The sequence below is a fragment of the Leguminivora glycinivorella genome, chromosome 6 (genome assembly GCF_023078275.1).
Source record: "Leguminivora glycinivorella isolate SPB_JAAS2020 chromosome 6, LegGlyc_1.1, whole genome shotgun sequence".
Lineage (NCBI taxonomy): Eukaryota > Metazoa > Arthropoda > Insecta > Lepidoptera > Tortricidae > Leguminivora > Leguminivora glycinivorella.
Genome location: NC_062976.1, coordinates 13,353,149 through 13,370,537, shown reverse-complemented (window position 1 = coordinate 13,370,537; position 17,389 = coordinate 13,353,149). Strand labels below are relative to the sequence as shown.

General features: G+C 40.5%; 1 protein-coding gene across 3 annotated transcripts in view; it reads right to left on the bottom strand.

The window, feature by feature from the left end:
• Nucleotides 1–17,389, bottom strand: part of LOC125226791 (cullin-3-B) — a 30,837-nt gene that overhangs the window by 805 nt on the left and 12,643 nt on the right. For 2 of the 3 annotated variants that reach the window (XM_048130888.1, XM_048130887.1), the window contains exons 8-15: nucleotides 16,619–16,795; nucleotides 15,594–15,764; nucleotides 12,849–12,956; nucleotides 7,014–7,138; nucleotides 3,208–3,436; nucleotides 2,726–2,895; nucleotides 1,943–2,081; nucleotides 876–1,478 (exon numbers count right to left, since the gene is read on the bottom strand). In XM_048130888.1, coding sequence (XP_047986845.1) covers nucleotides 1,326–1,478; nucleotides 1,943–2,081; nucleotides 2,726–2,895; nucleotides 3,208–3,436; nucleotides 7,014–7,138; nucleotides 12,849–12,956; nucleotides 15,594–15,764; nucleotides 16,619–16,795 — 1,272 coding nt within the window. In that variant the 3' untranslated portion in view covers nucleotides 876–1,325. Of the gene's footprint in view, nucleotides 1–875; nucleotides 1,479–1,942; nucleotides 2,082–2,725; nucleotides 2,896–3,207; nucleotides 3,437–7,013; nucleotides 7,139–12,848; nucleotides 12,957–15,593; nucleotides 15,765–16,618; nucleotides 16,796–17,389 lie in introns of those variants that run through there. The other variant, XM_048130886.1, reaches the window with a different exon arrangement.

The following is a 17,389-nucleotide window of genomic DNA, read 5'->3' as shown; positions in this document are numbered from 1 at the left end:
ATACAGCACTATTGTAACATTAGCTCGGGCAACCAGATTACACAACATTGCAAACGAAGGCCCCTAGAAGGGACAGCTTTTCCTCAAGAATTATAAGTGGTAATTACAACATATTTCCCAAAACACATTTTATGCTAATAAGGTTTCTAAATGGGATACATACATATTATTTCTGTCGGGCTGGCATGATGGAGATTCAAATAAATAAAGCTAAGTTCACATTTGTCTGTCGTGTCGTGTTGTGATGCTCTTTGTCGTGATGGCTACTGTTCACATTAATATGACGTGTTATGACGCATTCTGACGCAATTTTTTATCAGTTCGTTCTTAGCACTCGGATAGCTCACACGTTCACAATGTTTTTTCAAGAATCATCCGATTCAGATTCCGATTTTGAAGATGAATTGCAATTGTTGGCGCTGGCTACGCTTCTTACAAAAGAAAAAAGAGAAGGAGGTATTGGATTCATCCAGTAAATAGAAAAAGAGAGAGTAAAGGCGAGTTTCATAGTCTCGTTAAAGAGCTGAGAGTGATCCTGAAAAATTTCATCAGTATTTTAGAACGTCGATAAATGGTTTCGTATTGCCGTACGTATTCAACGAGCAGTTCGCCATCCATACTTGCAGCTCTGACGCGTAACAACACAAGACTGGCGCGTTCACACTAGCCAAAGGAGCTGTGTCGTGTCGCTGCCCCGCCCCCCGTACCTCACCCGGTCTGACGCGGACCGGGATCGCTTGTGACGCGACACAACACAAGCCGTCACAACACAGTGCATCAGATAAATGTGAATGCAACGATATTAAATGGTTGAAACCGATACCGTTCTGATGCGTCACGACACAACACAACAGACAAATATAAACGCGGCTTAATGCATCAAATGGTATGTGAAGTGTGAAAGAATCAATCATGCCCGGCTTCGAGGGACCGGTCGGTCGCAGCCGACCATCGTATATGAGAGAAACAAACGGTCCGTCGATCACGAAGAAAGATGACACAAACTATAGTAAGACATGTTCTGGTGCACGACAATTTTGCCATTAATAAAAATTTCCAATCATATAACGCAGTTCCAAAATAGTAAATATATTTTTCATTTAAAACAACGTCCGTTACAATCGAATGTAACCGGACCGGGAACCGCTGTTCACTTTTAAAGTCCAGCATTCACCACGACCCGTAAAAAGATCCGCTCGTTCAGCACTCGAGTCGAGTTGAGGCGGTCGAGTTCGCGCATGAATGATAAGCTTTATAGAGGTGTCGGGGAATGGCAAAATCGGTGTCTCTCGTGGCGTGCCTGGCGGGTGTCGGGCAGTACGCACCTATGCGACGTAGGTGTAGACCTTGCGGTCGTCGGGCGTGCGCGCCAGGTACTCGCGCTCGATGAGCCCCTCGATGCGCTTCTTGATCACGACGGGCGACGGCAGGAAGCGCGCGCGCAGCTGCTCCGTCACCTCCGCCACCAGCAGCGTGTGCTGCGTAACATTCAGTTTATATTCATTAAAGCCAACTGATGGTATCGCAGGAGGATTGCTAAATAGTACTACTTTAACGTATGATAATTCATTTCGCAATCCAGACCAAATCTTAGACTTAAATGATTATCACAATATTGCAAAATGAGTATTAATTAGGCTCTTTAGGCTAAGACTAGCTTTAGTATAGGATTAATATTTTGCATGCCTTGTGGCGTATATTATGCACTCATGAATTTGTACCGCACCAACATGACCTGTATTGTAATCTGTGTGTATTAGCAAATAAACAAATACAAATACATTCAACATCATTTTAACATGATTACCACACCACATGGCGACCCTGCCACGTACAGTAGGATATATAAGGCGGGTGGAATTAAGGGCGAATCCGATGCTCGCGTTATTGGCCATCGGCCCTCGTCTTAGTTATAGTTTCGTTAGTCTTAAAGAGTACTCACCGGCATCTTCTTGCGCGCCTTCATGATGCGCACGATGGCGGCCTCGATCTCGTGCTTGCGGTCCTCGTCCACCTTGTTGCGGGTCTCTTTCCTCTCGGGCTCAGACTCCCCCTTTGCTGCTACCGTTTGAATCTTTACTCTGAAATTAGGACAGTTTATTGAGAACTTGGATAACAGTTTGTTTCATTTTGTCGTGAAATTTCGCGGTATAGAGATAAAATACGGAGATAGAATTCTATCGCAGTTCTGTTAAAAAATCTATTCCTACGGAATTTATATGAAACACCAGCTTGTGACATCCCGATTAGGATACCTACTATTTATATTTCTATACAATTTATAAAACAGAGATTCTGACTTAAAATTCCTATTTCGAATTAAATTAAACTTCCACTTTAATGCGTGAATTCAGGAAAGTAAGTATATTTGATTTATTTTAATATTAACATATACCCCGTTGCCCGTGTGGTGACGGGTTAAGAATTTCACCACCCCCTTTCTTCCCGTGGGTGTCGTAGAAGGCGACTGTGGGATATGGGTTAAATTGTGGCGTAGGCGAGAGGCTGGCAACCTGTCACTGCAATGTCACAGTTTCGTTTTCTTTCAACCCCTTATTTGTTTCATGTGCTTTGCCTACCCCTTTATGGGATACAGGCGTGATTGTATGTATGTATGTATTAACGTATAGCCTTGTTTATCAGAACAAAAATGCCACAAGCATAAAAAAAAATGCTAGGCCAGGGATTGCAGACCACAGGTCCTCATACAGAGTAGCAAGGGTACCTGTGCAGTTTGGAGGTGAAGGCGTCGTTAACGTAGAAGTGGTGGGCGGGCTCGATATCCTTGGTCTTGGGCTGCTTGATGAGCACGCGCTGCGTGGGCTTGCCCATGGCCAGGGACTGCAGCGCTCGCACCAGGTCCTTCTCTGGGATGTCGGTTTCGTTCAGGATTTCCTGCGGGATGGATCAAAGGTGTTAGAAAAAGTAGGTTCAATTTCAGGACGAATCGATCTTATTTTGTCGTGGGTGCAATTAAATACGTAACATGAAGAGTGTATTTGTGTCTCAATTAACCAAGAAATTGAATCTCTTTTTGTGTCAAACATGCAGCGACTGGCGAAGCTTTATTTGCAATTAATAGTGTATTTTAATAGGAAATCGTCCATTGTTTTAGCCCTACAGCTGAACCCAGCTGGGGCTGTAGGGATAGTCGCCCGGAGTGCTCGGCTAGGTGACGAAATGTAAGCATGTATAGGTCGCACATACCTCATAGGTGAGCCGCTCCCTCTTGTTGAAGAGCAGCAGCACGCACATCTGGAAGGTGGAGACCTGGATGATGTGCTTGCGCGCCTGCGGCGGCGCGGTGGTGGCGGCGGCTGCGGGCGGCGAGCGCGGCGGCGAGGCGTCGAGCGCGCGGAACACGGCGTGCAGGTCCGCCGAGCCCAGCTGCGGCTGCAGGGACAGCTGCCGGCCCGAGTGCTTGGCTAGGTAGAAGCTGGAACACGACATAATATGCAACTAGGGAACAAATCAAATTATTTTATTGAATATTTTTTGATTTTGTTCTTTTTTCAAGTAGTCACACTACTATATATAAATTATAAATTTAAATAGATATCATACACGAAAGAAAAAAACGACAAGGCCCACTGGTGGCCGAGCCGGGAATCGAACCCGGGTGTATGATATCTATTTAAATTTATAATTTATATATAGTAGTGTGACTACTTGAAAAAGAACAAAATCAAAAAATATTCAATAAAATAATTTGATTTGTTCCTAGTTGTATAGATGGCAGCACCATCTCTCTCGCTATATCGTAATCCTGCAAAGGATTCGTATAGGAGGTGCAAGCACTAATTGCTCGCCCTTAGAGTTGGTCAAAAGGCGCCTAGCCTTATCAGAGATAACATACACTAGAGAAATTTCGTCGGGTACCACGGCGGGCGGGTGGTCTAGTGGTGAAGACGTTAGCCGCGTAAGCTGAAGACCCGGGTTCGATTCCCGGCTCGGCCACCAGTGGGCCTTGTCGTTTTTTCTTTCGTGTATGATATCTATTTAAATTTATAATTTATATATAGTAGTGTGACTACTTGAAAAAAGAACAAAATCAAAAAATATTCAATAAAATAATTTGATTTGTTCCCTAGTTGTATAGATGGCAGCACCATCTCTCTCGCTATATCGTAATCCTGCAAAGGATTCGTATAGGAGGTGCAAGCACTAATTGCTCGCCCTTAGAGTTGGTCAAAAGGCGCCTAGCCTTATCAGAGATAACATACACTAGAGAAATTTCGTCGGGTACCACGGCGGGCGGGTGGTCTAGTGGTGAAGACGTTAGCCGCGTAAGCTGAAGACCCGGGTTCGATTCCCGGCTCGGCCACCAGTGGGCCTTGTCGTTTTTTCTTTCGTGTATGATATCTATTTAAATTTATAATTTATATATAATAGTGTGACTACTTGAAAAAAGAACAAAATCAAAAAATATTCAATAAAATAATTTGATTTGTTCCCTAGTTGTATAGATGGCAGCACCATCTCTCTCGCTATATCGTAATCCTGCAAAGGATTCGTATAGGAGGTGCAAGCACTAATTGCTCGCCCTTAGAGTTGGTCAAAAGGCGCCTAGCCTTATCAGAGATAACATACACTAGAGAAATTTCGTCGGGTACCACGGCGGGCGGGTGGTCTAGTGGTGAAGACGTTAGCCGCGTAAGCTGAAGACCCGGGTTCGATTCCCGGCTCGGCCACCAGTGGGCCTTGTCGTTTTTTCTTTCGTGTATGATATCTATTTAAATTTATAACGACATAATATGGTTATGTTACAATATTGTAAGGTACGGCGGTCCAATTTCGGATGGGTGGCAAATGCAACTGATCCATTTTTTCCCACGTTTTACAGTCTTTGCATTATTAATTAACTGTCCACTGATTTTGACGACCGGTCTGGCGCAGTCGGTAGTGACCCTGCCTGCTACGCCGCGGTCCCGGGTTCGAATCCCGGTAAGGGCATTTATTTGCGTGATGAGCACAGATATTTGTTCCTGAGTCATGGATGTTTTCTATGTATATAAGTATTTATATATTATATATATCGTTGTCTGAGTACCCACAACACAAGCCTTCTTGAGCTTACCGTGGGCCTCAGTCAATCTGTGTAAGAATGTCCTATAATATTTATTATATTTATATTTATTTTTATTATTTATTATATATGGCACGCGTGTTCAGTGGATACACGTGAAACTTAATAGTGTAATAATGAAAAAATAGATTAGTTACAATTGCTCCCCCAGTCCAGATTTGACCCGCTGTACCTTACTCTTATAACTAGGAGGGAGGGTATATTACGAATAGATCGAAACATATCGAGCGACGTGTTACTTACTTACTTAGTTACACGTCAGCAACCCGCATAAAATAATTTAGATAAATTGATTATGTGCGATAAAAGTGATTTCCTGATGCAAGTTCAACCTGGATACCATGTTCTATTCAACAATGCTGGTCGCTATATCGACGCAGAGACATTTAGCATAACAAACTAAACCATTCGATTACAATGTGTTATTACAATCACATAGTAAAGACAACCCTCTTACGGCCATTAAGAGTAGTGTCAGAAGAAACATTGGTGACCTATACGAATGCAAGCCAATCGTCGCGTTAGAACAACGATTAGTATTGCGAACTCATTGACCACTCAAAATGATAATATTTGTAGGGAGGGAGACCTGTTGTACACTCTACATTTCAAACTTTAAACTTTTATCTGCAAGAATATCCGTAAATAGGTACAGAATAGGTCTTAAAACTAGAGAAGTGTGGTATTCGACCATGCATGCAAAAAAATACAGATTAAACTTAAATTCTAAAATGTCAACATAAGATGCTTCCTTATAATAATCCATACTAATATTAAAAACCGGCCAAGAGCGTGTCGGGCCACGCTCAGTGTAGGGTTCCGTAGTTTTTCGTATTTTTCTCAAAAACTACTGAACCTATCAAGTTCAAAACAATTTTCCTAGAAAGTCTTTATAAAGTTCTACTTTTGTGATTTTTTTCATATTTTTTAAACATATGGTTCAAAAGTTAGAGGGGGGGGGACGCACTTTTTTTTCCTTTAGGAGCGATTATTTCCAAAAATATTAATATTATCAAAAAACGATCTTAGTAAACCCTTATTCATTTTTAAATACCTATCCAAAAATATATCACATGTTGGGGTTGAAATGGAAAAAAATATCAGCTCCCACTTTACATGTAGGGGGGGTACCCTAATAAAACATTTTTTTCCATTTTTTATTTTTGCACTTTGTTGGCGTGATTGATATACATATTGGTACCAAATTTCAGCTTTCTAGTGCTTACAGTTACTGAGATTATCCGCGGACGGACGGACGGACGGACGGACGGACAGACAGACATGGCGAAACTATAAGGGTTCCTAGTTGACTACGGAACCCTAAAAATGGGAAAGTGTGTGTCTGTTTGTCCGTCTTTCACGGCAAAACAGAGGGACGAATTGACGTGTTTTTGTAAGTGTAGATAGTTGAAGGGATGGAGAGTGACATAGGCTACTTTTTGTCTCTTTCTGACACCCCACTTCCCTAAAATTGGGGTTGGAGGTTTGTATGAAGCATTCCACAATTTTCGAATCTAACGCGAGCGATGCCGCGGACAAAAGCTAGTTAATTATAATGGTTTAGTTCCACTCACCTCCGGAAGCCCTGGTAGCCTAGCGGTAAGTACGTGCGACTTTCGTTCCGGAGGTCGCGGGTTCGAACCCCGGCTCGCACCAATGAGTTTTTTCGGAATTTATGTGCGAAATGTCACTTGATATTTGCCAGTCGCTTTTCGGTGAAGGAAAACATCGTGAGGAAACCGGACTAATTCCAATAAGGTCTAGTTTAGTTAGTTACCCTTCGGGTTGGAAGGTCAGATGGCAGTCGCTTTCGTAAAAACTAGTGCCTACGCCAAATCTTGGGATTAGTTGTCAAAGCGAACCCCAGGCTCCCACGAGCCTTGGCAAATGCCGGGATAACGCAAGGAGGATGATGAGTTCCACTCACCTCCGGAACACGTCGAAGGCGTTCCTGGGCGGCGTGGGGATGTTGCACTTGGGCGTGGCGCTCTGCGTGGGCCAGAAGCCTGTGGTCAGCACGCGCACCGACAGGTCCACGCCGTGAAGGTTCGTCTGCGGACACAAACTTACTAATTGGACACGGGAACCACCTGTTTATTACAGTCAAATGTTAGTGCCAAATTTTAAATTTAATACGTGACGCGTTGAATGATGTTCCTTATGGCACTGGTCCCACCGCGAGCTAGTAAGCTATGAGCTAACGGCTACAAAAACGTACAAAAGACAATCACTCCCGTGCAAATAAAAGAGACACGGCGATTTTAATAGCTTACCGCTGGGCGAGTAACTATAAACATCGCCGTATCTTTTGTTCGTTTTTATAGCCGATAGCCATTGATGTATCATTAGTACTAGATACACAGTCAGGCGAAAAAAATGGCTACAGTCAAACTCTAGATCTTACGAAAAAGTACAGAGTTGGTGACTTTGTCATTCGCCGACCGGCGTCGAATGACAATGTCGTCGTGCTCGGTTAAGAATTGTAAAAAATAGCAGAAAAAAACACAAGAAAGACAGTGGGATGAGTTTTTTTACGTAAGTAATTCAAATGTATTGACAAGTTATGTATAAACTCGATGCAATTTCGTGTTTTAGAATAAATTTAATTAATTGCAAAAATAAAGGATTTTCATGGAACAAAAAGGTACGGAGTCGCTATTATTTTATTTACATCTACTTACATGCGTTTTCTTATACATGTGCCTATTGACGAAAAAGTAGGTAGGCAGTGTACAGTAGCCATCAGATATATGGCAACGAACGAGATGTTCAAAAATATCTGAACATACACTCACACGTTTTCTGATATCTTTGAGTAACTCGTACGTTGCGATATATCTGACTGTATATTTTTAAAATACGTGTAGCAAACTTGAAATGGCAGATTTCATCACTTTGTCTCGTATGTACTTTAATAGCGTTATATTTTAATTCAAGATTCCCTCGGGATCCCAAGGTGGTGACAACACCGTCCGTCTACATTACTAATTAAAACTTAACCAAATATACTCAAAATAAACTAAGAAATGCCATCAGCATCCTCGGTTAGGTGGCTCTAATATAGGCCTATATTAGAATTAAGTTTTTAGTTTCATTTATACTGTAATTACTCTGTATCTATTTTGTCAGGAAGTATTAGTTTCAAGACTCATGTCTACTTGCTATCCCGAATCCCTTCATTATCGTAATTGGAAGAAAGTATACCTACCAGTGCACAAATTACTTATTCAAATCACCTTCCGTCCTTAAATGGACTTTTTCTTCCCCGCTAGGAGAGATCAAAGTGGTACTTTTCTTCCCTGCTAGGAGGGATCAAAGTGGCACTTTTCTGTTTAAGGACATTTATTTGCCGGTATAAAATATATTTCTTTGATAAACTTGTTGATTTGTTGAGTTATTATCTCATCATCCCCCTAGCGTTTTCCCGGCCTATGCCTCGGCTCAGGGAGAGCCTAGGGGTCCGCTTTGCTGAGTTATTATCTAATAGTATTAAATAAATCTGTTTCATCTCTATGTTCCTTCATTTTTCTCTTGGGTGGTGTGAAAAGCAGTATGTGTCACACGGTAGCAAAATTATTTTCACTTTGGGCGTTAACACTTGAATCCCTCATTAAGCTCAGGATTCCATTTTAGAATCCCTCGCTACGCTCCGGATTCTATTATATAATCCTCCGCTACCTTTAGGATTCAATTCATTCAATGTACGCCCTCGCCGTAAATTTATCATTTTGCTCCCCTGAGACACAATCTATTATTTGGGTTGTATTTATCGAAATAAATATTGTTGCCGGTTTTACAGGTGGTTAAAGGTTTTCACGATTGTTGTATGGGAGCCCCCTTAAAAACATATTTTATTTTGTTTTTAGTATTTGTTGTTATAGCGGTAACAGAAATACATAATCTGTGAAAATATCAACTCTCTAGCTATCACGATTCTTGAGATAAAGCCTGGTGACAGACAGACAGGCAGACGGACGGCTAGACGGAAAGTCTTAGTAATAGGGTACCGTTTTTACCCATTGGGTACGAAACCATAAAAAAAGATTATATTTACAATGAAAACCTAGGTATACTGCCAATTTGGCAAACAAGTGAATTTGTTTATTATAATAGATGTCTTAAGTCAAACCTTGTATATAAAATGTAAAAAGTGTAAATAAACTTATTTTGTTATAGGAGGTTTTTTATTACTCAACGTGCCTAATATTATTTATGCGTCTCCATGCATCCGATATTCTGATGACTTGTAGTTTTGACATTGATTGTTTTTCTAATGACGTTTCAGTAGTTGCCAGTATCGCGGTGATCGGACGAAAACGGTTTATATGTTACTTATTTGAAAACTCGTATCGAACGGTTCACGAATTTGATTCTTACGGCTTACATAACAAATTCGGTTTTCAAAAAACAGATATATTTTGATTTTAGGTTTAAGTTAGCGTTATTTGCACCTATCTGAATAAAGTTGGAATGTCATTTGAGGCCATTTTTTTCGACTTTTTTGTTCGGGACTGTGTGTCTATAGATATTTAGTTTAAGCCGATAGCTCATAGCTTACTAGCTCGCGGTGGGACCAATGCCTATAAGGTCGAGGACACAGAATTACAGTTAAACCAGAATGAGTAGTTAGGTCAAAAAGTGTGTCCACATGAGAGGTCATTGTTTGGGCTGGTGTCCCTCTCGCACTTACTGACAATGTCAACATTATTCAGTGACGTCATCACTGTCATACATTGGGGATACCACTCAATTTTCAAAGTTACTACCAAATCTACTAATACCCATTTGAACATATTTTTTAACATAGATTTAGAATTATTAAACTAGATTGTGGAATCACATTTTTTGCCATACTAAATTGAACCTTATCACTGAGACAGAAAGGTGATCGTATCAGATTAGCGAAAACGGTCCACATGAGAGGGCATTGTTTGGGCTGGTGTCCCTCTCGCACGTGTTGCCAGTGTTAATTAGGGCTTGTGATATACGTGTTACACGCGGAACCGTAGCTACGTAGCCTTAGTACCGGCGGTGCTAAGATCCCGTACTACACGGTCACGTCAAAGATACGTATCCGTTTCTGGATTCGGCTACGTTCCCGCGAATCTCGGCTTCGGCTCCGCTCCGCTCGGTTGTTGAAAGAGAGCTTGTAAGTGTCGAACGGACCCTTCGCATTATGTGTTATACTCGTGGTCTTTGCATTGATTTGATTCCAGATGTTTTTTTAAGTAATTACATATTGGTATTATTCTGTTCTCTGATAACCAGACATTATGAGTTTGTACAAAAAAAAACCAGAGGTGGTATTGGTGGGATTTTTGAATCTCACCGGTGCCTTGTTTTGTATGCAGCCGATGACTATTTAGTACGAAATAAGCCACCCGATGAGAATCAAAAATCGCACCTCAGGTAGGTACTAGGTACCTACTTGGGGATGTCGATGAATATGAAAGTCCATCCAAATAAATATATTAATATCTCTAATTAATATTTACTCCCTAGTAAGAAATGCTACAGGTAGACCAATGCAATAATTTAAAAGTATTTTAAGTGAAATAATAATATACACTGTTCATAAATATTATTACTGGCTGGACAACCGTCTTTCGTCGGTGAAAATACTAAGAAATAGTTGCACGTGCAGATAAAGATAACAAACAATAGTTTGCGGGCCATTGATAATAATTACCTTCAAGGCTTTGGGATTTACCTGTTATTAAGTACCATGTGTTCCTATTGTTTGTGAAGTTAAGTGAAAGCAAAAATAACAACCTATTTGACTACTTCGGATACTACCAACTATAAGACGCTGACTGTACATGTTAGATTATTTAAAAAAAAGTTGATTAATTATAGTCTGTGTCATGTGAATGAAAATTAGAATTTTACCTATTTTTTTATATGTTGATTATACGCGAATTCTTTTGATACACATCTTTTACAATTTGTACTGGTCTATTATTTTTGCCTCCAAAATAATATTTGCACGTAGAACCGATGGCCGTTGGGGCGGAAAGGTTCTCGAGTGTCGACCGCGTACCGGAAGGCGAAGCGTGGGTAGGCCCCCAACAAGGTGGACTGATGACCTGGTGAAGGTCGCAGGAGTCCGCTGGATGCGGGTGGCGCAGGACAGGTCATTGTGGCAATCTTTGGGGGAGGCCTATGTCCAGCAGTGGACGTCTTTCGGCTGATATGATGATGATGATGATGATAATATTTGCATCTTATTATTTTTGATCACTCTTAAAACTTTATTTAAAATGCAAAAATATGGAAACTGAAATTAAAAACTCGCCCCTTGCATTACATTCGGGGGTCTTAGTGACACGCATAAAATCTACACTTAACTAAACGTCACGGTCACTCACGACTGGATCCGATCTACGTATAAATAAGATACGTATCTCCGTGTACACGTAGCTACGTATCTTAATTACACGTAGCCGAATCACACGGAGCAAACGGAGCGGATCTCCGTTGCCGAGTAACACGGCAACGGAGATTCGGCTACGGGTACACGAAACACGGTCACGACCAGGAGCTCTAGTGTTAATGAGGTTACCATAGTAGTAGTATTTTTATCTGTATATTACCTGACTTTATAACTTCTTATATTAATTTAGTGTTATATTCAAACTTGGGTTTCGATATATTTTAAAGAATTGGAAAATAATTATAATGTAATTATTTTGATGCCAATAAATCAAAGATTTGTATAATTAAAAAATATGTTCAAATGGGTATTAGTAGATTTGGTAGTAACTTTGAAAATTGACTGGTATCCCCAATGTATGACAGTGATGACGTCACTGAATAATGTTGACATTGTCAGTAAGTGCGAGAGGGACACCAGCCCAAACAATGACCTCTCATGTGGACACACTTTTTGACTTAACTACTCATTCTGGTTAACTGTAATTCTGTGTTTTTTAATTATACAAATCTTTGATTTATTGGCATCAAAATAATTACATTGTAATTATTTTCCAATTCTTTGAAATATATCGAAACCCTAGTTTGAATATAACACTAAAATAATATAAGAAGTTAATAAAGTCAGGTAATATACAGATAAAAATACTACTACTATGGTAGCCTCATTAAAACTGGCCACACGTGCGAGAGGGACACCAGCCCAAACAATGCCCTCTCATGTGGACCGTTTTCGCTAGTCTGATACGATCACCTTTCTGTCTCAGTGATAAGGCTCAATTTAGTATGGCAAAAAATGTGATTCCACAATCTAGTTTAATAATTCTAAATCTATGGTCGAGGATTAGACGCACGGGGCACGTGGTGCGGCAAGCGACAATTGAAATCCATTATATTCGATATATTTTCATCGTGACGAACGAGCCACCGCAGACCACTCGATTCCGAGCGGTACGATACAAATTATATAGGTTCAAATGACACTGTTTTGAGCTATATCGGCGGCAGCGAAGCGAGCGCGCCACGCGCGTTTATTCCGCGGTCGGACAGTTTCTAAATACAGCGTTTGAAAGACTCAATTAAAAACATAACAGAACATTTGCCCTCACCATAAGTGCGTTTTCACTTTTCACATTATCTGATATAGGACCGATATTCAATATTATGTAAGCCGACATCTTTGATTTTTGCCTTCGAAATCTTTCTTACATCCGATATCGGATCGGATAATGTGAAAAAAACGCACTAAGAGAAAAACAAAAATAAAAAGTTAAAATCCACAATAGTTACAAATCCGAGTACAAAACGTTGAAAAAACTAGTAAACTCACCCCTGACGAGAGCACGTGCTCCTTGAACTCCTCCATGATGGTGTTGGACACCGTCATGTCCTTGAACATGCCCTCCAGCTTCGACGTGAACTGACACCCGCACTCAGTCTGCAACACACATCACCGATTAGTACTGGAGCTTATGGAACGTGCCGTACGATATGGACCAAGAGCCCAGGATGCGTAGCCGAATGCACAAACGCTCACGAAACGAAACGCTCGTAGATACCTATCTCTATCGCTCTTGCTTATTGGCGCGACAGAGCCAGACTACCTTTCGCGGCGTTTCGTTTTCGTTTCGCGTCGTAAAAATACCATTCGGCTAATGGGCCAGAGATGCCAGACCTAATTTTCTCAAGTATGAAATTGTGGGATAAAGTAGAGTTAGAATCGACGTTTAATGTCTGCATATTTGCAAGTTCGACCGGAAGGTTATTTTTCGGCAAAATAGTTACTTTAAAACTAAGGTTGGCAACCAAGGTTAACAAAAATATGGCCCTTCAATAAGGCGTCACCTACTGCTATCCTTAAAATTACTACAGAAACATTACGAGTATCAATACAATTTACCAAAAGCAGTATTAACGAACTATTTCTGTCTACTACCAGCTACTTGGACGTGACCAAGTTCTACAATTTCTACATATTAAAAATTAACAAAAGCAAGGTTATCAAATGAGGAAACATAATTTTACTGTACAAAATATAAACGACATAATAGGCTAGTTTCCTACTAGTCAAATCAGCTTCTTTTTATGAACTGTCAAAACGATTTGTTAGTATGGAATTACTATGAAATACTGAGGAGTGACGTCACGGCCAATTCATTCACTTTATATCTTTCTCTTCGACTTATTAAATAGAAATTATGTTTAAAAATAACTACTGTCCATATTTTTCTTCTAATTATGTGGTGCTTTATTTCGTGCAATGCATTAAATATTTTATTTTAAGTATAGGAAACTAGCCTATTTTATACACACTTTCTCAAGTCAAGATCTTAGATGAACTGTTTGTCAAGTCAAAATTAACTTGTTGCTATTTTGACTTCAATGCATAAAAACCATACAAAAATACATAAAAATTTCAAGGGCTAGCTTAAAGTCTCACGTCTGCAAAATTCTTTACTTGTTCAGTTGAAAACAGGACTAATTGAATAAAATCGCAATCAGATAGAGGAAGGCAGGAACAAGGCAAAGAATTCTACATTCTTGGACTTTAAGCAAGAGTTCCTCTAAAAGACTACTAAGAAATGTAGGCCTATTTACAATTCATAGGGCCCGCCTCCCTCAATCTAGAAAAAAGTGACTGAATATGGAAATCAACAAATCGCCATAAGGGTTCCTTTTGTTTGGATAAATTCACTGTCTTAACACGTTCACAAAGAAAAAATGGCGCATTACGTCAGAAACCGGTCGTAATTGACAAATTGCATGGCGAGAACACGCGGGTTCTCCGGCATCTGAGCAATGTTTACGAGTGCCCACCAGGCGGGTTCTTAGTTGCGAAAGTGTTAATTGGGACTTACTTTATTACTCTGCCATATGAGCGAGCAAGATCGTACTAATATTTCGTCATATTATGAACCTCGGCCTTTGCTTTTTGGTAGATCTGGCTGGGGCCCATTTCTCGAAACTACAAGTTACAATTTACAAGCGGTTGTCAATGTCTAACTTAACTTGTAACTTTCAATTTTGAGAAATGGGCCCCAGATAGCACGGGCAAGGGCAGAACAGTGAATTTTTCCACATTTAAATTATCATAGCTAATGGCAACGTCTGTGACGTTTCTGCTTGATACAACAAATTTATGCGAGTCCAGCCCTACTTGTAAATAGGCCCTTAGGGGACACTTACGAATGTCCATGGGGTAGGTAAAGAATTTTGCAGATATGAGGGATGGGACAGGGCAGGGCAACGCGGTACTAGGAGCAGCCGGGGTTTTCTATGTGCGACACGTCCCCGATTATACAGTGGAAGTCTCGCGGCTCTACGTCCTTTAGCAAGCCTTCGGTCTGGTAAGAACCAAAATATTAATCGGAATTATTAGAATTCTTCACTTAGTCTAAAAAAATAAAGTACAAATTTTAAAACTAAAAGTAACCTAACGAACCCTTTTACTAAACCTCTTCGTAATCTTTTATATTTATTTTCATATCAGTAGGTGATCTAAAAGGAACTAGGCAGCTAGGCACACTAGTTTGTAAGTTAAACACTTTAATTTATAGTCGTTTTCAGGTCTATTCTTTTTCTTGCAGTGAACTGGACATGCTTATAATTTTTCCAGCACTACGTCCATCTACTTTTAGAATTTTAGTGCTCGAAGTTCGCAGTTTTTTGTACCCAGTGTTGTGAGTATCGTGTTCTTTGCGGGATCTGACTGGTTGAGTAGCAGTTGACGAGGTGCTACTTGTGGTAACGCTCAAACACATTATTCTATCTAGCATGCTTCTCTAGCTTTTCAAGTGTAGTGCTGATAACATTAGTCTCAGATACCAGAGGCTCCTAGAAAGGCTAGTCTTGTGTAAAGTATAGTTACCTTAAGTTTCGAGATCATGTTCTTCTCCGAGTCGTCCGAGACGGACTTGTTGAGCAGCAGCCGACGAGGTGCAGCTGTAGTAACGCTCAAACACATTATTCTATCTAGCATACTTCTCTAGTTTTTGAAGTGCAGTGCTGACAACATTAGTCCCAGATACCAGAGGCTCCTAGAAAGGTTAGTCGTTCGTAAAGTATAGTTAGTTACCTTAAGTTTCGAGATCATGTTCTTCTCCGAGTCGTCCGAGACGGACTTGTTGAGCAGCAGCCGCTTGGCGAGGTGCTGTTTGTAGTAGCGCTCGAACACATCCTTCTCCTGCAGGAAGCGGAACAGGACCATCGTCTTGTCCAGCACGCCTTCGATCTCCTGCTCGCTCATCTGTAATCATAACAAAGCGTAAATCTATATAACCAACTACATGCCACAATATAGCTGAACTTTTAAAATTGCTGGCCGTAGTATGGAATGCGCATTTCAGGAAGCAGAATACAGGGTAGTCCCAACAGCATTCTAAGCATGCTTGCGGACAGGCCAGATAGTCTTTTGCAAAGACATTGGATGTCGACACTAATAAACCCCCATAGTGGGGATATTTATTACTTTAATTAGGTAAGAATTATTAATTGTAATTAGTTAAAATAACATAGTTTTTAAGAACTTAACTAACAATAATCATGGACTTGTGTCTGAATAAAGAAATTATATTATTATGTTATTATTGTTTCATTACATTCGTAAACGATATTTGATTATGCATAACCTCAGCATTTCGTGATGTAAGTAAAATTAAGTTAAATAAGTTAGTTATTAAGTTAGTTTTAAGTTTGAGCGCTCTGTAAATGGGCTCTAAATCTTGGGTTACACCTTAATTATGTTAGGAACCAAAGATACATCCATTTTGGTTTGGAATGGCACCATTCTTGTAAAATATCACAATGGAGGAAGTGTGGTTATAAATGATTCTGGGACACACTGCCGAACCCTACGCCAGGAAGGGAACGCAGCTATTGTGTCACCAGTTTTTTTGTATTTTCCATATTAATATTACATGATTGTGTTATGGAAACCTAAGGGACTTTGGACTTTGTCGAGTAGTGAGACTCTCTATTGTCTTATTGACTATTAGTCTAAAAATAATGGTACTGTAAACAATTTAATGCCTGTAATAACATTGGTATATTGGTATATTTGGAGACAAATTGAGGTTTAGAAAAAATTAAGTAAGTACTTACGCCTTTCTCGCCCTTCTTGAGCTTGCCGTCGATGAACAGAGACAAGAACTCTGGAGATTTGTTGTTCAGATTGAGGAAGTATTCAAAGTCTGAGGCGATCATGTGCTTGAATATCTTGTCATTGTTGAACGAGTTATGTAGGAAGTGGTCAAATCTGTCCTTCAGGTCAAGGAGATTCTGCAAACAAAATAAACTGATAAGTACAATTACTAATAAAAATTGCGTAACGGTTCTTTGTCTCACAAAATTGAGGGCCACCCTACCCTATACTAGCGTTTTTAGAGCATCGATCTAGTCAGTGCTATGGAAAATGGCGTTACAGCGCATTTCCGTCAACGGTCTATCGAGCAGCAGCCATAAAGTTGACTAGGCGCCAAAGTTCAAGGGGACGCTAGTGTGATGTGCGGTATCTCTTAAAATCTTGTAAAATATATTTTGAACAGATAAATTGATCTATAAGTCTCTTAGCTATGTTAAAAACCCTTCGCGTGTGCCTCCAATACCGTCATTATCCGGAGCATCGAAGCGAGGCCAAACGCTAAACTGGAGAAGACCCTGTTCGAGCTATTTTTTAGAGAAGTGTCAACGGCCAGAGGCTTTGATCTTCATTATTGGAGTCAGCCTACATTATCACCGAAGCCTATACCTGCACGTAGGCGACGGCGTTGGAGCTTGTACACGCACGCAGCTGTGTAGTGCGCGTGTGTGCAGCATGTATACCTGCACGTAGGCGATGGCGTTGGAGCTTGTACACGCACGCAGCTGTGTAGT